Source organism: Talpa europaea (genome assembly GCF_964194135.1).
Source record: "Talpa europaea genome assembly, chromosome: 12".
NCBI lineage: Eukaryota > Metazoa > Chordata > Mammalia > Eulipotyphla > Talpidae > Talpa > Talpa europaea.
This window is the reverse complement of record NC_140079.1, coordinates 95,914,126-95,937,103: the sequence shown is the minus strand read 5'-3', so window position 1 is coordinate 95,937,103 and position 22,978 is coordinate 95,914,126. Positions and strand designations below refer to the sequence as shown.

Here is a 22,978-nt window from a genome sequence, read left to right as displayed (position 1 = left end):
ACAGAAGTGCAGGGAAGTCTGCCAGGAGCACCCAGTGCAGACACCCCACAGATCCCCGCACCCGCTTGGAACGGAGACTGGCGAGCTCAGGCACCATCCTGAGGCTCAGGGTTTTCTAGAGAAATCTGGGAGAGGAGAGCAGCTCCACATTTATGAAGCCATCAACTCCAGCTTGTTTGTCCCTTGACACTGTGCCAGCCGCCATGTAAATAGTCCCTGTACTTAATGTATTAAATGAGAAGAGAGAACTCGGGGCACTCTACACGACAGCTTTGAGTTCCTCTCTAATAGAGGAGAAACCTCTTAGGGACATCTTCCGGGAGAGCAGTTGTGAGTGTTATCCTGCCAGGAAAGTGGTCTCAGGAGAGAAACACTGCCGAGCCCCAGATGCGTGTGTGTGCACACACATGTGCAGATGTGGATATGGGTTTGTATAAGGGAGCTCCTGGGAGGATTTTTTTGAGATCAAATTAAAATCCAGTCAAAAGTCAAGACCATTTTATAAACAAATAATTCAGAGCCAGCACCCAGACGTGTATTTCCACTCTGTCCTCATCCTGCACATCCTTTGCGTGGAGCACAGGATGAATTCAAGAGAATCATCTTGGGGTCTCAGGTCACAGTCCTTGTAGGTCCTGCCACCTCCAGGAAGCCTTCCTGAATTTGCAAGTGTCAGCTCTCTCTTGTCTGTGTTCCTTTCTCATGTTCTCTCATGGCTGCCAGAGGCCCAGCTCTCTTTCCTTATTACCCCGTGGAGTTAGAGAGCAGAGCCAGGCCCATTTGGTCTTTGCCTTGTCTGCATCTCACACCTTGCCTGACACAAAGTAGGTGCCCAGTCGAAGAGCAAATGAACTCAAACTCTAGCAGTTGGTGGTGACACCAGCGTGGTCAGCTCATCTATCCTCTTTTCCCCAGTTTCCAGGATAATGGCTCATTGAAAGAAAGATGTCAGGCCTAGTCTGCCCTCTGGATATATCGACACAACACTGGGACTATTTGCAGAAGGCTCTGTAAGGACTTTGCACATTCCTGCTAACAAGGATAAACCATTTGGCTCAGGGGGAATCTGTTCTTCCCGATTCACACACCAGATTGTCCTGTAGCCCTGACTTAGCGTGTCTCCGCCTTGCTTGAGGACTGAGCTCAGCTAGCCTGTGTCTATTGATTTGGAACTTGACATAGATTATAAGGCACTTGACCCTCTGCTGGGCATTAAGTGTTGTCCAAAATATTTCCGGAGCTGTTAAATTACTTGTTTGTCATTATCCGTTTTCTCCTTCTGGCTGTAAAGCGAGCTCTTCTGGCTTCTGAATATACTTAACCCGCATCACAGCTGCTTTTTTCCCCTCGAATTTTTGGACAGCTGATTAAAATCACTACCTAGAAGAGTTCTTCTCAGCTCTTACTCTCTTTTGAATAATTGAGAATAATTGCTGCCTTCCCCTTCAGAACTCCATTAATATTTGAGCACTGTGTATTGCAATCTTGGCTGATCTTTAGCAAGCTGGGAAAAAACATTTTTATTTTCTTAAATCCCACCATGTCAGTTATTTCCCCGCTACCAGCTCTCAAGGTTCAGGATCTCTTGTGTGTGTGGTGACCGTGGGAAGCTGTCCCCTCTGCCTGGACTTTCCTGGCTTCTGTTTAGAAGCCAAGCAGTAGAGGGGTCCAGAGCTTGGGTTGTGGAGTCTCGCTGGACTCAGTTCAGAGCTCACCTCTGCTTTCTCTCAAGCTCACCTCTGACCCTCTGGATGCCTCTGTGAGGCTCGGTGGTCTAAGCTATCACATGGGGCAAGGACTCTTATTTCTTGTGCTGAGCCACTTTCATGCAGGAGCTCTGGCCCCGGATGTGGATCCAGAGGAAGCCCACACACCAGCTCCTCTCCTGCAAGCTCTGAGCCTCCAGGGAGTGCTGGGACAGCTTCCTTGGCTGCTTGGAGAGCCAGCCTACTCTGCCAGTGCTCAGCGACATTACGCTTAGCCACCCTCCGGGAACTTTCTTATCATTTAATTTCTCAGCTCTTGTGCCTCCGGAGGGAAAGTGAAGCTCTTTTCTTGTAATGAGTTTAGAGACTTTTTTGAGTTAAATGCCTGATCCTCATGGCCATGAACATGGAACTGCTTGTGTCATAATGGAGCCCTTGATGCTGGCTCTTAGCTCTTCCTCATGCACCAGGCAGACTTACTCTCAGCAGCAGGATATTAACACGCCCTTCTTCCAGTCAGTAGTGCCATCTTACTAAGAATAGCAGCTACTTACTGAGTGCTAACTACATGCCAGGCAGCGGGCCAAGGACTTTGCCTGCACACTCCCCTTTAATCTTCTCACGTTGGCAGCTGAGGAATTTTCCTTCTTGCCTCACCTCTGTCACTGTGCAAGTCTCCCTCTTAGATCTTGAGCCCTCAAGCTCTTTTTTGCTTCAGGACCTTTGCACATACAGTCCTTTCTAGAACAGTCCATCCTCTACTGTGTGCAGGCCATGAGAATAGAGCAGGGAAGTAAACAACAAAGGGGACAGATTGTGCACACACAAACCAACATACAGGAAATTTCTAACAATCTCTGAATAGCCTAAACCTAGTAAAAGAGACTTATCTTTAGAGCTGACTAGAGAGGTCACCCAGGTCTTAGGTAAGTTGCAAGTGGAACAGTATGGAATTCATTAAACTGCAAATTAAAAAGATATTTTTTTGTTCCTTGCTGCCAACGAAAATAAAATTACTCAGTCTCCTACGAAGGGCAATAAAGGTATAAAAATAGTGATGGTAGTGGCTTCAGGTAGTGGTCAGCCATCATTTGGGCTTAACCTTCTGCTGTTAGGTGTGACTCTGTGCTGGGTGATGGGTCTGTAGTTTGTTTGGGGCCAGAAGCTAGAAAAATGAGCCAGCCAGCCAGGAGACCTGGCATTCTGCTTAATCCTCATTTCCGCCTTTTATCTCCCCCCTCGCCCACTGTTCCCTCCTACAGAGGGAAGTCCCTGCAGAAAGCCCAGACTGGAGTTTTGCGCGGGCATTCTTCAAACTGGAGCAACAAATAAGAAATGGCCCTGCTCTCTGGGCCGCTCCCTCAGTAATACCATTAGTGTTCAGGGAGGTCTGCAGAGCTATCAGTCACACCCTCCCCATGGCTTTGGGGACTCTTACAGAGACCTCAAATATATTGATTTTGGAAACAATTGGATATAACTCTTTTTTCTTTCCAGTGGGTGAGGCTTTAGGCTCTTTTCCCGGTGACTGTGTTCAGGTGACTGCAGTGTGACAGTGGTGTCACTACCCAGGCAGAGCCAAAGATGACCTCATTCTTCCCAGACCCTCCACAGAGTAGTTGCCTACCAGGGGTTCCCAAAGCCTCTAGGCCACCCTGCACATCCCTGGTCAGCACCACGGACAGTTCCACCACCACTGCCATTTGTCTGGTTTCCCACACTGGATGCCTATCCTAGTCTCGGGTGTAAACAAATCCAGATGCTCAGATTGCACCCCAGACCAAGTGAGTCAGAAGCTGTGGATCCTGCATTTTTGGTGTGTAGACCAGTGATTGGGGGCTGCTGACCGAAGCCCAAGGAGGAGGGAGTAACTTGCTGGAGGTTGTACAGAGGGTATGCAGAGGGCCACGATGTGCCCTGCTGATGACTCTGCCCCTCCTTTCTGGCCTCAGGAGGCTCATCTGATTTCAACCTTGTGCTGTTGTGCAGCAGCGCCAAGAACACTGTGGCAAATGTTTTCATGAGATGGTGCCTGGCTTTCCGGCCAAAATGAGGCTTGTGGTCAATGATGTGTGGAACAGGTCCTCAAAGAATGACTTCAGACTTCTGTGTCTGCCCTTTATAAAGATCTTGCCACTGAGAGTGTGGTCTGTGCCTATTGGCATCAGCAAGAGCGTATTAGAAGTGCAGGATCTTGGACTTCCCTGGTGGCCTAGGGGTTAAGTCTCAGCGCTATCACCGTTATGGCCTGAGTTCAATCCCTTGCCAGGGAGCTGACCCACATGGCACAGCAGACCTCTCCTGTCTTACCTGCTGCTCCCCTCAGCAGTGTAGTTCAGTAGATCTGCCTGTTCTGCTCCCCACTCTGTCTCTAGTGAGTCCTCCCACCTCCCCACATCTCTGGCCTATACCCCAATTCTTCTATGCAAAAATCTTTTTAAAAAAAGAAGTGCAGGATCTCAGGCCCCACCCCAGTCCTACTGAATCAGAATCTGCATCTTTAACAGGCTGCCCCCCATGATGCCCCACATGGATGTTCAAGCAGCACCCTTTTATGTTATTTTTGTGTTCATTGCAAACTAGACCCTCCCAATGGGGCTCTTCCCCATCTCCTTCATGTCCTGCTCACCTGGGGCCCCACCAAGGGGGAAAGATTGCTGCTTGGGTTGTCAGGGGGCCTGGCTCTGAGCCATACCTGTTAGCGGGCGTCGCCGTGTGTCAACCTAGTACGTCAGGCTGTCCTGCATCCAGGCTCCACCTCCCAGGGTGAAACAGGCAGCTCCCAGAGCAGACTGGGCCAGTCTGTAAATGTCTTCTCTTCCTCCCAGGCGACACTTGTATTCATCCAGCAGTGGCCAGGGGGAGAGACCGTTGTGATCCCTGCCCTCGTGGAGTGTTCAGTCTAGCCGAGACCAGCAGTGAACAAATAACTCCATAAATGAAGGTGCTTTCAGGTGGTGCTGAGGATAAAAATCCCAGTGATCACTGAAAAAGAATTGCACTTAAATTTTCACTAATACCCAACAAACACAAATCTCAAGCATGAACTTGGATCACAAACCACAACAACCATCGTGGTATCTGTGACTTTGTCCCTCAGAGCCATCATGTGTGTTTTCATATTTGTGTCTGCAGATCTCTCCACATATCCTTGAATTTCCTCACTATTTGAAATCACACTGGTGCTAGGCCTGCCCCTGGATCTTGTTGATTAGTGACTCAGCAATGAAAGCCTGGGATTAATTCATCACACTTTCCATTGCTGTGCTTAAATAGAAGTGCTTGTCTTTCTAATGCTGTGTATCTTGTTTCATGAATTTAAAAATGTAATTATCATTAGGGGGGATGGTAGGCTTCCTAGGGCCATCAGAGAACCCTGCCAGTGCCTTCCCTGTGTCCCCAGGGTCTTCTCACTCCCACACCACATCTCTCCCTGCCCTGCCAGGGGGCCACTGCCCACCACTGCTGTTTTCAGCCACCTGCTCTTTCCAGACTCTTCTCCCTATTCCTTCCCTGCCGAGTTCCTTTTTGTGAAGCAGGTGCTAGATAAATAATTAATAGGTGGGAAAACTTGTTGGAAATAACACAGCTCATGTTTATTTTTAAGCAGCCGAGTTATAGAACCCTGCTCCAGGTGCAGTCCAGGTGGGGACGTGTCTTTGACTAAGAGGAGGTGCCATGAGCGGGAGGAGGGGGGTTTAGATAAGCCTATGCATTGGGAGAGTTGGGGTCTGGGGGACAGGAGGCTGTCGCTGAATGAAATATGCCAAGGAAGAACCAAAATTGATAAGAACTGAGCAAAGAGCCTCCCAGATTGGTAAAGGCAGAGAGAAATTTGATTTATATGATTGGAAAAAGCAGGAATGGATTGTGGCTTCAGGCATAGCTGGTTCCAGGGCTCACAGGATCCCATCAGAGCTCCTCCTCTCCCTCCTGCACCCGTGCTGCTTTTGCTTTCCTCTACACTGGCTTTGATCTCAGAGGGGCTCTTTGTAAGATAGCACCTGGGCACTCCCAGGCTCCCGTCACCCTGACAGCAGCCCCAGAAGAGAGCAAAGTCCTGGGATTGGATTTCACTGGTCCACTGGGGTAGTGATGTGGAATCGCATCAACTCAGTACATCAGTTTGAGGACTGTCATCTTCTTATAATGTCTTTCATTAATGAACATGGGCTATTTTCCCGTTTATTTGGAACTTCTTTAATTTCTTTCAACAGTGTCTCCTAGATTTTGTAGTGTACGCTTTGCTCTTCTTTCCTTCATTTGGCTTTTCTTAAGCCAGTCTCTGACCAGTGGGGTGGAACATTCCAGAAGCTGCACTTGACTCATGTTCCTGCTGCTGCAACTAGAATTGCAGCCTCTCTCCAACTACATGGACTGAAAATGCTGGGGAACAGGGTGTGTTTGAGAGGATTACTGCCACCATCTTAACAGAGGCATGGAGGGGGTGATTGCTGGGCAGACAAAAGTATAAAAGAAGAAAAATTGTCTATTATAAGTTCTTACAAAGTGCAGTAAGGGCATCTAAAAGGACCCAGGGTAATAGAGCCAGGGATTCAAAGACTGTTGTCCAGTTGATTAGCCTGTTAAAGAAGAGATGAAGAGGAATCCCCAAGGAAGGCTATGAGGCCCCCAGAGGCAGGCTGGCCCTGGCCCATAGCGTTGATGAAGGAGACTTGGATGGACTGGTGACTTCTCCCCGCCTGGAGAGCTTAGACTAATCAGACCTCTAAGGCCACATCGTCTGTGCGCTTCTGCAGGTGGCAGTAATGACTTTAACAAACCCCATAGGTTATTGTGAGGATGAAATGACCCCGCAAAGATGATAGAAATGATGGTGATGGTTAATGCAGACTCAGTGCTCACTGCATTGCGGGTGCTGCGACCACTGTTACTATCCCACATTCAGAGATTAATAAAGTGAAATAGCTCTTCCAAGGCCACAGATCTCAGAAGTGGTGGACCCTGGATTCACTCCCAGATGGATCCCCAGCTCAGGTTCCTGACCACCGGTTCAGAGCACCGGGCACTGAGCTGGCCTGGAGCAAGCCCTTGCTACATCTTACTGCCCGTATAGTCAGGGAGGGGTGGGCTTTGCTACTGTGCGGGGCTTCTGAGGCCTGAGCCCAGACCCCAGTGTCCCAGGGCTGGGCAGTAAATGACCCGTGGAGAATGGACCTCTCCCTCATCCCTTTAGGGTGGCATCAGCTGCTGCCACAAACTCTGAAAACCCTTATAATTTCCTGAATAACAGAAGCAGCTTTTGTTATAATATTTGGCCTTAGCCCCAGATCCTAACGCAAGGGCTTCTAAGACCCTTGAAATGGCCAGAGTCTTTACCTGAGAGTGTCTTCTGAATGCTAATAAGATGACGGGTGTCTGGGACCTGAGACAGCTTCAGGAGGGAACTGGTCCCAGAAAGGCCCAGGCGCTAAGAGGGTTGGAACTTTTATCCCTACCTCATGACCTCTGGGAAGGATGAAGTGCAGGAGATTGAGCCAAACACCAATGATTTAATCAGCCTTGCCTGAAATCGCAAAAAAAAAAAAAAAAATCATAATGATGAGATTCAGAGCAATTCCTAGATGGTGAACACTTGGAGGAGCTGGGTGCTAGGAGGGTGGTGCACTTGAGAGGCCTGGAAGCTCCCGCCCCCTGGCCGGGCTCCAGCCCTTCCCAGAGTGTCAGGATGGTTTCTGGGGAAGGCACTAGGCCTTCAGAAGCGCAGAACCATCTTGGTGTCTTGGCTGGATGGACCAGCAGCGGGTGGATCTAATCCCACAGAGGTCTGTTTTTGATGACCTATTGATTTTCTTTTGCTTTTGCTCCCGGATGGCCTGCGGGTATTTTCTTTGGTCTGCCCCATGATATTCAAACACTGGAATTATCTGCAAACTGATTTGGGAATTGAGAGAGGCCCCTAACAATCCAGAGTTGCAGCTTCCCTTAAAAAGTGGGGTGGGGGGGGAGCTGGCACTGGGGGCCCCATCCCATTGCCACTTCACCAGCATCCCCTTGCTCTGTGTCTGGGCCTGCCCCTGGCGGGAGGGAGCTGGCCACCGTGGCCCCAGCCGTGGCTGGGAGAACTGCATCGCTCCGCTTGCTCTAGGGAGGGACCCAAATGCCGGACCATCTTCTGTTTCTTGGCTCTGAAGCCTGATTATTCCTCCCGACCATATCCAACCCCGAAGGACCTTTGGTGGGCTGGGGGAAGGGGTGATGACGGGGCAAAGCAGAAGGAAGATGATCTCTGAAGCATGTTCCCACCCCGGCTCTGTCGCCCCTCGGCTCTGTGATCCCAGCAGCCACACTAAGCTTCACTGAGCCTCGTCCATGAAATGTTGCTAGGTCATAAGTGATATTCCTCATGCCTCCACTCACTCCCTGGCGATCAGCACACATGGGCTGGTGGCAACATCTTCATTATGCCACTCCCTGCCCACCCAGCATTTCTGCCAGGGGCTGCAGCAGTTAAGAATTTACACTGATTTGTAGAGATGACAATTAAAATGGCCCCATATATGCCACTGCTGCTGCTGTTCAAACCTTTGAGAATCTCTAAACCAGACCCTCATGACCATTGCACTTTCAACAGACTGTGAAATGCTCCAGGGCATGGTGAGGACCACGCTCGTGGATAATGAGGGAATGGCTGCGTGTGCCATCTGCCACCCGGCGATCACTGTGCCCGTCCAGACCTGCGCTGCCAAAGCAATTACTTAGAAACATGGGGAGATGAGCAGGGCCCGTGTGGCCCCCCGGGGAGACCGCACCATCAGCTCGGGGAGAACACTCTGAATTTAGGCTTGGAATGTTCCAGCTCAGCCCCAGCCTCTAGGATTGTTGGACTTGGAATATTTTCAGGGCAGAACACATCTGAACCCAAATCCACATGGATATGTGGCTCGGCCGGAGGGCGGTTCTGGCAGTAAACAGCGGCAGGCAAGAAAAGGCCACCTCTCCCTTTTTGTTTGTCCTCTTTGGACCTTAGGAACAGAAGTGTGACTTCATGCTGCTCCTTAGCTCCTAATGCACCGAACCCCTCCGAAGCTCAGGCCTTGTTACCATCACTCATCTCATCAGCCCCCGCCTTCTCCCCCCCAGAGCCGGTCACCCCAGGGGGTGTGGCTCAGAGCTGCGAATGCGTGTTTCCATCGAGATTATGTTATGTTCCTGAGAGTGTTTTAATTTGCTTATGTGGCATGGTGCGCCAGCCTTTCTTCGCTTACTCTTTTCACTCAGCATCCTATGTAAGCTCTGTTCATGTGGCTGTAACTGTTCGTGGTATTTTCAGGGGTGCATTCCCCCTGCCCCAGTTCACTTATCTTTCCCCCCAGAAATGCCTCCAGTTGGCTCTGACACCACCTCCCCTTGAAAACGGCGCTGCAGTCGCCTCTTGCACACGGCCCCTGAGGTCCAGCAGGAGAGAGCTCTGGGGTAGAGGCTCCGAGCAGATTTGCTGGGTCATGTTGTCCACTATATTGAACCTGACCAGCTACTGCCAAATTGTTAAAAACTATGTTTTCTTTAAAGGCAGAAGGAACCTGAATTGTTCGTGCTTATAAAAAGAAAATGCCTTGTGTTTGAGTGTCTACCATGTGCAGAGAGCAGAGCCTGTTCCTTTGCAAGCACAGCCCCGCTTGGCCACACGGTGCCCCGCAGAGAGAGGCTTCCTGGACATCTGCATTGCTCAGCTGAAGCAGCGGGTCCTGGGAGATGGGGCCATTGCTCAGGTCTCTCAGTTAGGCACTGGTGGGCAGGGCCCAGCTCTGAGCGACCGTGGCCACACCAGGCTGCTTTCCTAAGGATGCAGGTCCCAGGCATGGCTCTCCGGTGGAGGGCAGTGCGAGTCCAGGAGCACAGGATTGGCTCAGCCGTCTCGCGTGCCCTGTAGTCTGTGTTTTGTTTATTTATTATAACTGCTGTGTTTGAGCCACCTGTTTTTCAAAACCTATCTTTAAAGAACAAAACAAAACATGCACGCCCATCCAGTACCCCTCTCCACCCCTCCCACCCCCCCACTGCGAACCTCAGTTAGGTTATCACTGTCCACTAGCTTCCTTTCTTCCGTTGCACATAGAGGTGAAGTCGCTGAATAGTTTTCTTTTTCTAATTTCACTTTGCATAATCTGCAAGTTCCTTCCATTTTGCTAGAGGTGGCACCATTTATCTTTCCTTATAGCTAAATTGTATCCCGCTGGCTGTAGGCCCACGTCTGCGTGACCCCGTCGTCCATCATTGGGCACGTTGGTTGCTCCCACACCTTAGCGACTGAATAATGATGCAGTGAGCACTGTGGGGCAGGTCACTCTTGCGTTGATGGTTTTACATTCTTTGCATAGATGTCCAGAAGTGGGATTAGTGGATCTCCTGGTAGTTCTAGTTTTTTGAGGAAGGTTCATAATGCTTCCCAAAATGGTGGCACCAACTTACATTCCCGCCAACTGTGTATCAGGGTTCCTGCCCTCTCATCCTCTCCAGCACTTGTTGTTGGGAGTCTTTTTGACTGTTCTCCCAGGTGAGAGATGATATCTCGTTGTGGGTTAGATTTGCATCTCCCATATAAGCGACGATGAACACTTTTTCATGTCTGTTGGCCCTCTGTCCACCTTTGTAAAAGTGTCAGTTCAGATCTTCTGCCCATTTTTGGATTGAGTTGTGTGTTCTTTTATTTTTAAATTGATGAGTTCTTCACATACCTTGGGATGTTAATCCCTTATCGGATGTGTGATGTGCAGTTGTCTTCTCCCATAATTCTGTCGTTTAATCTGCTGGTATTTTCTCTCACTGTGCAGAAACTTCTGAATTTGACATAGTGCTGGCTGTTTACTTCTGCCTTTATTCCCCTTGCTGTTTGGTTGAGTTCCCAAGAACATCTCTCTCGTTGATGTCATAGAACGTATCAAACGCTTTCTTCTAGTATTTTATGGTTTCAGATCCTCAATCCAATTAAGTTTTTAATTAATTTTGAGTTAATTTTTGTGTGTGGAGATAAGGACTATTCTGATTTTATTCTTTCACATTTGGCTGTCCAGTTTTCCCAACACCCTTGTTGAGGAGATTTTCCTTTCTCCATTGTGCTGTAACTCCTTTGTCATACATCAGGTGTCAGTATGCATGTGGATTTATTCTGGTTTCTTAATTCTATTTTATTTATCTATTTTAATCCAATGCCATACTATTTTAATTATTGTTGCCTTACAATGTAGTTTGTAATTTCCACCCCTTTCTCATTACTTTTGTAAACTGGAAATCTATTTCATATAAGTGTAACCCACCCTTTTTTAAAATTACCATTTGCTTATAACATTGTTTTTTAGCCTTTTAGTTTAAGCTTGTGTTTATCTTTAGTGCTGAGTTCCCTGTAGACAACAAAATGTTGTATTTTGTTTCCTTTTATTGGTGAATTCAAGCCATTTACATTTAAGGTAATTACTGAAAGATACGTATTTATTGCCATTTGTTTTTGGCTGGTGTTTTTATAGTTTGTCTTTCTCTTTCCTTCTGTGCTTTTATGCCTTTCTTTTGCGTTATATTTGTGTCCCTGCTCCAGTTTCCCAATGTTTCTTCTATGGGTGTTTGTTTTGAGGTTATCCCGAGGTTTATGTGTGAGGTTCTGTGCTTGTGACCTGTTGAAGAGACTGATCTCAAACTCATTCTGATGCTTCACATTTTTACTTTCTCCCCCCTCCACGCTGCATGGCTTGTCTGTCTTACTGCTTCTAGATCCAATCTCTTACACTTTTGTTTTTGCTACAGACTCCCAGGGGAGGGACTGGGGTTTCACATCACACTGCAGCCGGCTGTAGAGAGGAGCCTCTTGTGCTCAGGGGTCCGGGCGGGCCACGCCTTCCTCACACCAAGTCCTCTACCCAGGCCTCCCCAACAAGCTGCAGGTCTGCTGCCGCTGTCCAGTGGCCTCCAGCTGGGCAGTCTCACCCTCTGGCCCTGGGTTTATTGGCTGCTTTATGGCAATAGTACAGCGTCTGTCTGCTCCGTGGTGTTTAGCTGGTCTCTGCTCTCCTGAACCCTATCATACCCTCCGTTTTCCGCATCTAGTTGTCTGTGCCTCCCTCCCGCGCTGTCCTCAGGTTGTGAGTTCCCTGATGTGGGTGTGAGCCCTTCAGTGACCAGCAAAAAATTGAGTCCATATTCGCAGCCCTCCCTCCCTCTCTAGGTCTCGCTGTCCTGGGGCATTCCAAGCAACACGTACTGCGGCCTTCCCTGCCCTCTTTGCTGGGATGCTCTTCCCTCCAGAGGCAGTGGCCCTCCCGTCACCGTTCAGGGTCTGTCGTGTTTCCCAGATGCCACTTTGTTGTACGTGTGTGATGGTACCGCTTTGCCAGAACTCCTGATCTTCACATTTTTTACAGTTATTTTTCAGTATTTTAAAATCTGAGATTGACATAAAAATCTAGGCAATCTGACAACGTTGGCCCCACTTTCCTACAAGCCAGCAGTTACCAGAAATAAAACAATGGCCACCCCTTTCCAGCTGGCCCGTTCCACACTGGCCCAGTCCACACTGGCCCCTTCAGTTGCCCGAGGTGCCCACTGGCCCACGCTGTAGTCTGCAGCTCCTGGAAGAGACATTTTTGTATGTGGGCCGCGCCTTTTCTCCCTTCAGAGTTACTCTCATTAAATGCCTGAACCAGCCTCCCTCTGCCCTCCCTTCACAGCTGTCCAGCCTGCAATTTCCCTTGGTTGCAAAGTCAATAACAGAGAAAAACCAACTGTGATGGAGCCTGCTGTTTTCCTGCCCTGAGATAATTTGTTGTGTCCTGCTGAGGGCCCAGCCTGTGCTGGGCACTTTGGAGGGCGGGGGTGGGGGCACTGCAGACTTGCCCCCACCAGTGGGGCACAGGCCGCCACATCCAGTCCATCTTGAGCCAACAAGGCTGCTGTGAAGCCTCTGCGTATGATCCACCCTCTGCAGATGAGCATGAGGGAACCCCCCAGCCATAGTCAGGCCCGGCTGTGCCAGGCACTGAGTTCACCCCGTGGGAGTGGGGGCTACTTTGTGTCTTGTTTATTTGCAGACACTATAGGTCTCCTGGGGTTGTGGGCGCTGGTCCTGCAGGCAGGGCGGCTTGTGGTTTGTGAGCTAAACTGGGACAGATGTGGCTTGAGTCCCCAGGGTCCCTCCCCAGCCGGTCACTTAGAGAAGGCGCTTCTCTCTTGGCACCTGGGGTATTAGTACCTGCTGCATAAAACTGTTGCAGGGGGTGTTGAGACAATGTGGGGGGAGATGCAAATGTTCCTTGAGCCCATGAGGGTTTCCTCATCCTTTTCTGGAGCAGACCCGCGTCCCTTCCCATGGCTGTGGGCCGGCTGCAGGCATGCCGCCATCACAGCTCTGCTGCGGGGTTTCCGTTCTGTCCTGACACTTCGCGCCATTTGCTGACACCACACGAGTGTGGCTGTGCAGTGTGCAAGCTCTCCCGGGCGCTCTTCCCTCCTGGAGCTGAGATCCTATAAACAGCCTCCCTCGGGACTGTTGAGCGGGGCAGAGCTCGAGGACCAACGGGAAGAGCCTGACCCGGGTGCTGCCCCTCAGCCCTGTGCCTTTGCCAGGCAGGAAGCTGGAGCAGACGCGAGGGCTGCGATGCCTCCGGGACCGCCCTTTGCTCTCCCGTCATGCACCATCCTGCCAGAGGCCCCGGACGCAGCCTCGGGCTGCCGACGGAGCCTGAGTGTCCCCTGCCCCACGTGTGTCGTGCGTCAGACGTGACGGGGATGCCAATGGTCTGCAGCTGGCCTTGCCCTCCCATGTGGCATGGCAAGTGCTGTTGATGGAATCAGAGGACCTGGGTTCCAGCGTTTTCCAGAGCCCGGGCAGTTTCTTCCTCTCCCTGCACCTCTGAGCCCTCATCTGTGGGGTGGAAATGATTCTAGAACTTACCTTGGGAAGTTGTTTTGAAACCAGGTAGCAGGTGCAGAGGCCTGAAAGCAGCGTGAGTGCTCCCAACCGTAAACACGTCAGCGCCTTTCAGAATGTTGATCTTCCTTCTCCTTCACACAAATACTACTACAGATGTTGCCCGATTGAGGCGTGAGGGCCCAGGACTGAGCAGCCTCGTTCCCATCCACAGCCTGGTTCTTACTTCCCGTTCACAAGACAATGGCAGCAGCTTTTGACTCGATGAGAAGAGAGGGGGCGAGGATGAGAGAAAAGAAAAGAAAAGAAAAGGGGCAGTGCCCCGTACCTCAGAGTTCCTGAAGGAGCTCCTGGGAGAACGGACGTGGCTCCTGGGCCAAGTAATTAAAGAGGCACCAGCTGATTTTGGGCCAAGTGAGGCAAGGCATGGATTGATGGGACTGTGCGTTGTTACTGCTCAGGGAGGCTCTCCTCCAGGCCTGGTCCTTGGGAGGCCCGCGGTGAGTCAGGCTTCTCGGGACCTGCCGCTGTGCCTCCTCCACACACCAGCCGGTCTCGTCCTCCTGGGGCTGGATGACACTGTCAGCGGAGAGAAGCTGGACTGGGGAGAACCATGTGTGGGAGGACACTGCTTAGGGAATTCTCTCTCTCTCTCTCTCTCTCTCTCTCTCTCTCTCTCTCTCTCTCTCTCTCTCTCTCTCTCTCTCTCTCGCCAGTGTTAAACCTGGAACGAGAGGAGGAACCAAGTCTAACTAAATCCAGACCTAACTCAGTGTCTGCACAGGAAGGAAGCTGAGCTGCCTATTCCCTTAATGAGTGAGGAAACTGAGGCTCAGAGGGGACCCTGAATCTTGGCTCCAGCCCTCCTGAACCCCCATGCGTGCCCCGGCCTCTCTTCCACACCCTCTGAACCGGCTTCCTGCCCTTCCTAAAGCCTGGCCCATCTCCCGCCCAGTCCACACACGAGCCCTCGAACTGTGCCTGTCACCCAGTTCGTGTCTCATTCACGTCTCAGCCCGGAGCAGACTGCTGGCCTGCCACCTCCACACGTGGCGGCCACACTCTGGGAGCAAGGGAAGAGAGGCAGCGCCGAGGGCGGCAGGCTTTCCTTGTGGAGAGGCCCGGACAGGCCGCCCCACAACCACTCATGTCACGTCAGCAGAGCCTGGTCCTGGGCTGTCTCCCTGCAGGGACGCCCGGAAGTCGGGTCTTCCTCGGTGCCCTGAGGGGGTGGGTGCGCTGGTCTCCTCAGAAGTGGGCACGGGAGGAACGTCATAGCCAGAGGTCCTCCATGCCGGGCTCCTTGGGCATCTGCTCAACACTCCTGAGTTCTCTAACCAGGGACGCCCGCCCGGCAGGCTCAGAGCAACCTTCTCAGCAGTGCCTGAGCCGCGTGCTGCTCCCGATGCACTGGACGGTCCATTCATTTTGTAAAATGCTGCCACATCCTCAATGGAAAGGAGACGCACTCCTGCAGGAGCAGCTCACTGGCTCCGGGCTCTGGGGAAGGTCCCCTTGGGGAGGGGACGGGGTTGAGGTGGTTGCCAGCAGGCGTGGGGGTCAGGGCGCTTCTGTGCACCACAGCTCATCACCTTGCCAGGCATCTCTGAAATAGCCGTTCCTGATCTCCTGGTGTCTTTGTCTTCTTGGCGAGCAAAATGAAATGAACCTTTACTGGAAACAAAAAAAAAATACTCCCATTAAAATAGTCCTGAGTGTCCAGTTTTGGAGCGAGGCTGATGCCCGGCGCGGTCTGGGAATAGCTCTGAAGCGTTACTGACAATAGCGGGAGGCCAGGGGCCGCGCCAGTGCCAGCAGGGCCACGCGGCGAGGACTCATTAAGTGGCCACCAGAGGCGCCTGGCAGATGCCACGTGCTGGGCGTCCTTCCAGCCCTGTTTCTTCTCACGGGGTTTTGGCTGCAGCCCCAGGAGCCCGACCAAAGCGCTCACTCACACCTCCTGGCCGTTAGCAGAGCCGGCTCCTCCCTGGCGGGCAGGCCCGGGGGTGACCTCCTCCCAGAGCCCCCCGCAGCCGCGGAGCTGGCTTGCAGGCCGGCCTTCTTTCTGCATCCCACTGCCAGCAGGCAGGGGCCTTGGGCACCCCTTCTTGGGCTTGCAGTGGCCTCCGAGCCCTTTTCCCTGATGGCCTGCCTCCTCCTCCCCAAGTCCACCCTCTACATTTATTCATTCTTTTTGAAAAAACTCTAGAATGTTTAATTTTTGGTTAATTTTTTCGATGCTGGATCTTGCGTCCAGCGTCTGCAGGGCCTCTTGTGAGGCCTGGGCACTTTGTTGTTAGACTCGTGACCCACAGGTGATCGAGGCAGGTGAGGTCTGCCCAGACTCAATGTCCAGTAAGAGGAGGTGGGGAAGCAGGAAGCCCAGGATGAACCAACGAGACCTTTCCAGGCAGCAGTGAGGGCAGCGAAGGACGAGAAGAGCATGGGGCGGGCGAGCGCCGGGCTGCCCAGATTGCCACCCAGGGCGGCCCCTTGGAGCAGGACAGAGCAGAGACCTAAGACCAGCATTCCAGGCCCAGGGGACTGCCAGGAGACGCCCCAGGACATCGGGACAGTGTGGAAGACACAGCAGTCATCAGGGACAGAGTGTTGATAGTGTCGGGGTGGGGACAGGGGCCTATGAGGTTGGCCTACTGGAGCCACGCCAGGGCTTAGCAGTACGCGCTGGGAGGGGGCAGAGTGGATGGGCAGCCACTCAGGAATTCCAAGTAGGAGGGAGTTTTGAAAGCTCCCTCAGCTAAGGCTGCCTGCAGCCTGCGTGCCCCTTGCAGTCCCTCAAAAGCCTGTGAGCTCACACCTCGCCTGCACCCCTCCTCTCACGGCTCCTTGCCGTGGTCTGCAAGGCTGTCTGTGACGGGACGCCTGCTGTCGCCACTGAGTGGCCCTGGCCCAGGGAACCTGGCCGTGTGGGCCTGCCTTCTGCCACTCCAGCAGGTCAAGCTCTCTGTCACAGCCTTTGCATGTGCTGCCATCTACCTGGCACGCGCCCCTCGCCCAGACCTCCTGGAAGTCTTCTTTCCTCCAAGAAATGCAGACGCAGCATCTCCAAGAGTCACTTCCTCTGAAGTGACATGCAAACTGGGGCACGCCTCCTCGCGAGTCCCCCCCACCCTGCCTCCCTGAGGACCCCTCTGCAGGTGCCCCATCTACCTGCCTGCCCCCCGCTGCACACTCAGGCCCTCCTGGGGGAGAGCATCCTGGCTGAGCTTCCGTGACCTATCAGCGTCTGGCGCCAAGACTGGCGGGCGGTGCGGGCTGTCAGGAGCTTAGCCAAGGTGAACTCCCATGAGGCAGCCACCGCCCTTAGCCCCTGCAGAGGGAGACCTGAGGCTCCCGCTGTAGCCTCCTGACCTGAGCCTGTTGCTGGCTCTGCCTGCAGTGGGGTGTCAGCACGAAATGGATCGCCTTGGTGTGGGTTCCGGCATGGATCTGGGACGATGCCCGTGCAGATGGTATAAATGGGGGAACTGGGGAGGGGGCGGGCTGGGCAGTGGCCACACTGTGCTCCCAGCTACCAAGGCCCCTGGCTGCGAGGCTCCTGCCCCGGGCAGGACCACTCATTTCTCCAAGGGGGCCAGGAGTCTCGCTTGGTACAGAACTACCCTGTCTTGAAGCCAAACAAGCCCTCAGCAACTCGTGAAAGGGCAGGACCGCCCTCACCAGGGAGTCAGAACATGACAGACCCCCAGGGGCCAAGTCTGCGGAGCTTGCCAGCCTCCATCTGGCTGGGACAGACCGCCACCCTTTCAACTATTGCAGAAGCAGTGGGCACGCTGAACATTCTAGTGTTGGCACATGGACATAGATCCTTGTTCATTTTGTTAGAGGTAATCAGGGTTTCTGTGGCTAAATAGGAAAATATTCCTATTGCTTTCGAAATCCACACTGATTTAGGGGTGAAATGCCTTGATTATAATTTACTTTGAAAACGCCTTAGCAAAAAGGTAAAAATGTTGAAGCAAATACAGAAAAGGGACAGGACTTTGTGGATAAAGGGTGATGGGGACTCACTGTGTCACTTGCTCTGTTTTGGGCCATATTTAAAATGTCTCATAATGAAAAATGAATTGTCACGGGGGGAATGTCGCCTTCCGTGACCTGCCATCGGTGGAGTCCTGTGTAGGTTTCAGGCTGAGCTGACCGGCGTCTGGGGCGGGGTGAGACCCGAGGAAGTGGTGTCCATGGCTGAGGTGGGCCATCAGGCGCTGAGGTCACGGCCCTCTCCTCCTCACACATAGAAATGTGAGTGCAAGTTTGGGGGACTCATCCTGGTTTGGTGGAGGCTGCAGTTCGGAGGACCCGTCACTTTTTCTTGTCAAGTGAAGAATGTGTGGCTCTCACTGCCGGCCGGTGAAGACCTGGGCCTGCTCAGCAGCCAGTTCTGAGCCCCGGCAAGTTCCTGTCCCTTCTGAGTGCTGGGTTCTGGCCTGGATGCGGCTGGAGCCTCCGCACAAGGACAGCACTAGGCAGGGCACCACCGTGTTGCTTGTTCCAAGCAGCTCAGCGTAGACCTGCTCAGGCGACAACTCTGAGGGCAGGCGCTTCCCGGGCCAGTCATCTCGAGGAATGAGTAGTGGGGTGGCCTAGGGCCCCCCAGGGTGATGCCTTTGCTGCCCCTGGAGCCTGGGTGACAAGTGGCAAGCCTGATCAAGTGAAATGGGTGACAGGGTCCTTCAGACACCAGGCTCTGAGTGATCAGAGTCCCGCTCAGCATACTACGAGCCCCTTCCGGGGCCCTGGCTCTGAGCTGGCACAGGGGGCTGGCGAAGGATCCCTCATGGGCGAGCTCCCCAACTCCACGCTCAGCCACCGCCTCCTCAGTTGCCAGCTGGATCAGTCAGGGGGCTTGGTCCCCTGTTTGAATGAGGATGAACCAGCTGCACCTCCCACCACCACCTGCTCCCCTCAACCCTACTCCACTTCAGGCACAGAGAGCCTCCCTGTGCCCCCACCCACACTCAAATCCGGGGTTTCTTCATAATCAGGGTCCCCTCAGCACAGATCCGATAAGCAGGACAGCTGTAGAGTCTGCAGGGCCCAGGGCGGCATGAAACCGCGGCTGTTCCAAAATGATTAAAACCATGGATCATCATAGAATCCAAGCTCTGGCCCATGTAGGGCCACATACAGACCTGGGGTGGAGACCTGGGGCCCCACCGTGGGTGCCTTGTGGGTGGGGCTGTGCTGCCTCCTCGCCTGGTTGTCAAGAGCAGGTGGAGCTTGTTTACTACAGAACCCCTCTAAGGGGTGGCAGCTACTCGGTTATACGTTGGCCTGTGTGGTCGCCTGGCGTTAGCTGTGCCTCCCTTGCTGACCTGTGACCTCTGCCCGGCCCATCGCAGCCACCACCCCTGCTCTTCTTCTACCCCTGGCCCCCAGCCGCACTCGGCACCCCGCAGACACTCAATAGAGCCGCAGGCGCGGGGACAGCCTTCCTCCCCGGGAGCCGTCTCGGGTAGCTTCATGGCCCTGCCTGGCGCCTGTTTAAAAACGCCGCGAGCACCCTCCCCATACAGCTCATCTGCCGTTTGCACGCCCGGTGGTCCGCGGGGATGGGCGAGGCGGCAGGTTTGAGGCACGTTCTTCTTGTCTCCTCAGGACGCCAAGTTTGTGGAGGAGCGGAGGAAGCAGCTCCAGAACTACCTGCGCAGCGTCATGAACAAGGTCGTGCAGATGGTCCCCGAGTTTGCCGCCAGCCCCAAGAAAGAGACCCTCGTCCAGCTGATGCCCTTCTTCGTGTGAGTACCCTCGCGGCCTCTTCGGTCTCGGGACGCGGACACCCGGGCCGGCCGTGCCCGGGGACCGTGAGGGCCTGACCCCCCGGACTCGGCGACGCTGGAGCCCTGGGCCACCAGCGAGCACCCTGACGTGAGCTCCCTGGTTTGAGGTTCATGAATAAATGCGGGGCCAGTGGCTCTTCCACCTCTGTCTGTTCTGACCCAGGGAAAGGTTCGTTTCTGTACAGCTCGCGGGTGTGCCGGGGTACAGCGGTCGCTCCCAGAGTCCGGCTTGGGTGATGAGCCAACGGAGAAGGAATCAGAGACACTCACTGGCTCGTTCAGCCATTTTCGTGGTGATGCGGGGGTCCCCCTTCTCTGCGGTTTCAGTTCCTGGGGTCAGCCTCCGCCAGAAATACCATCGAACGGCATTTTCAGAGCAAGACCACACTCGCCTGGTTTTTACTACAACGTTCTATTAGTTGTTCTATTTATCGCTGGTTGCTCATCTCTCACTATGCCTAATCTAGAAATTCAGCTCAGTCACAGGCCTGGGCGTGCGGGGGAGCTCAGCACCTGCTGGTCAGCGCCCAGGGCAGGCCTTGGCGTGCGCCCTCTGGGGAGGGAGCTACTGTATCTCCTACGTGGGAGAAAACCTAAAAGCCATCACATGAGGCGTAGATTCCTGGTTTTCATGTCTATATAAAAGTAAAACACACTTGACATTGACATGTGAATCACAAAGTGCTCGAAGTTTGAAGCCGTCAGTTTTCACGCCGCGTGCCATGCTTCCCTGGAGGCGAGTCTTTGCCCCCGCGTGGGGCAGCGTCTCCGTGCACTGCACCCCTCCCCACCTCTCGGGGTCAGTTCGCACCCCCACACCCGTGTGGCCGCCTTATCACGGATCCGTCTCCTCTGCTCTGATAATTAGTCTCTACTGCCTGAGCGTTAGGCCGCGGAGCGAGGGCAGGGACGAAGCCCTGCTTATCCCATTCCAGCTTCTCCAGAGGCCACGGGAGAGCGTGACGTGGTGTCTGAAATATTACAGTTTTCACACGAAATGTGGAAATCCGGACAGAGGCATGTGGACCCCCGAGAATGGGCTCAGGATTCATCCCCTGAGGATTGCCTGTGATTTTTCTGGTATTAATTTAAGTAAGAGTGTCCTTTCTCTGAAGTTCTTTAAAGTGGCGCGGGGGTGGGGCTGTCATTCCCACAGGGCACTGCGACTGAACATGGCTCCATTGCTGGGTTCGGGGGGCTGCCTTTGGAGCTTTTCCCAGCATTTCCAGTTGAAAATCCAATCCTGACAGACACGGTTGAATCTTCCCTGCATTGGGCTTTGAAATCTCACCGCGCTGGTTGCTGGTGCTAATTATTTCAGGGTTTTTGTGAGAAGATTTATTTGTGTTGTGCTACCTCTGATAAAAGATGCCCTTTTGGGCCTCCCCGGTGGCGCAGCGGTTGAGCGCTGGGTTGCGAAGCTGCCCGCAGCCTCTGCAGCGCCGGTTCGATCCCCGGCTGCTCCCCGGCCACCGGAGGAGGGTCCCACATGGCGCGCAGACCTCTCCTGCCGCCCGCTGCTCCCCTCAGCAGTGTACTTCGTCACTCTGCCTGCTCTGCTCCCCGCTCTGCTCTGGTGAATTCTCTCACCCTCCCGAGCTTCTGACTGTACCCAGTGCATGTATAAACAAAACAAACAAGCAAACAAATAAATCATAAATAAATAAATAAATAAAAATACATGCTTCTTTAAAAAAAAAAAATGCCCTTTTGGTTTTTGCAGAGCCGCGGACCAGCACAGCGATGGACGATGAGGCCGTCTCAGGGTTGAGAGACTGCGCAGGGTGGTCAGGGATTCGATGAATAAATGACACACAGACACACTTCAAGAGAATGAAAATCTGAGTGTGTCTTTATTAAGCTAGTGGTCAGTATATATATGTTTTTCTAAAAGCATAGGAACAGTGAACATCAAAGAGATCAGTTTGCTCATAGGCTTAGCTTAATTGACAGGGCAGTGATTTATGTCCGAAGTTACATCTGGACCTAGCCTCATTCCTAATTGGACAGGCTATAAATTCTTTCTACTGTTTTATATAATTATTTTCTAGTTGCACTAACTATCATTTTTACTCATAATTAATTGTCATGGGTGAATTTATTTTATAATGCAGTTAATATCAAAGGTACTAAAGTTAAGCACATAATAGAAAGATTATTAAACTAACAATTCTATTATAACACAGTGTTTAGTAATGTTTCATTTGCATTAGCCTAATTATTAAATTATGTATGTTTTTTAATTAGCAATCAATGACCAGAAAAAGGAAAGATTTTAGAAAGACAGTTGTAGCAGAATAAAGTTTGTGGGCCTTGAGAAAGCGAGATAAGGTTCCAGGTGGTCAGCATTTCTTTTAATCATCTTTGTGGCAGCTTCTGGTGGTCATTATTTATTGGCAGGCATTCGGCTTCTCTGCATCTTAGGGAGTTTGCTGTTCTCCCCCTGCGCGCATGGTTCCTTGCCCACGCCGGACCTCAGGGACCATGGCAACAGCCATTAGCCCTGAGGGTCACTGCAGGGGGGGGGTGCAGCAATGCACCATATGGAAATCTGTATTTCCTTTTATTCCGTTACTGGTAATGCCAGGGCTTCCATCTTGCTGTTCTGAAGAGCAAGATGGAGAGGGGCTCCCTGTCACCCCTGAAAGGAGCCCTCCAGCTGTGGGGTGCATGCGAGAGTCTCCTCTCTCCAGACTCTCGAACTGTCGGCTCAGTTCCCGCATGAACACTGGCTGAGAGGGTTGGTTCTGAGGCCTTGACGCTCAGAGAGGCTGAGAAGGAGAAGCCACTGCCTCCCCTGGCCCCTGCAAGCCGGTGCCCCCCCGCCTATCCAGCAGGCCTGCGTTCCTGGTCCAGAGTGGGCCCAACATGAGCCTGTGGAATCGCACAACCCGTGTTACCGCGTGTCCCTGTGTGCTGTGCAGCCTCAGGCGTGCCAGGGCCCTCACCCGGCTGAGAGAAACCTTTGTGCCTAATTAGTACAGAGAACATAAGGCTCAATTTCACAGGCTTCACAAAATACAGCGAATTTTGGTAGGAGATTGTGGCAGACGACACAATACTGACATCAGAGCTTGACTAAACAGTGGTCTGGCCCCCAGAAGCCACAAAGCGCTGGCTCCTGGCAACTCCAGCATCGCCCCCCGTTTTTCTTCTCTGGTGGGGCCAGGGTTACGGTTGGAATTTAGACTGTTCCATTTGGGGCAAATGGAAGATGAGCTGCAGCCAAGTTCTGTCCAGGCTGGTGAGTCCCCGCGCGATAATTTCCGTTCCGTGTGGCCACAACAGCCAAGCTAGTACCAGCTGGAGCGCTCGATAGCCCCAAGAGACTTCTAGTTAAAAAAAAAAAAGCACAACAACAAATCTTGGCCTAGGAAATAACCTCTCAAGGCATAATTATTCTTGGGGATCTTGCAGATTTCCTTGGTTCTTTTTTTTTTCTTTTTTTCTTTTTTTTAAAGATTTATTTATTCATTCAAGCACTGGGTACAGTCAGAAGCACGGGAGGGTGAGAGGATTCACCAGAGCCAGAGCGGGGAACAGAACAGGCAGAAGGACCGAAGGACACTGCTGAGGGGAGCAGCGGGTGGCAG

The 22,978-nt window shown here is 52.5% G+C and overlaps 1 protein-coding gene across 2 annotated transcripts in view; it reads left to right on the top strand.

Annotated features, from left to right (window-relative positions):
* Positions 1-22,978, top strand: part of SNX29 (sorting nexin 29) — a gene marked incomplete at its 3' end in the record, with an annotated part of 282,630 nt that overhangs the window by 241,957 nt on the left and 17,695 nt on the right. For both annotated transcript variants that reach the window (XM_084250522.1, XM_084250521.1), the window contains exon 19: positions 19,204-19,343. In XM_084250522.1, coding sequence (XP_084106648.1) covers positions 19,204-19,343 — 140 coding nt within the window. The remainder of the gene's footprint in view (positions 1-19,203; positions 19,344-22,978) is intronic.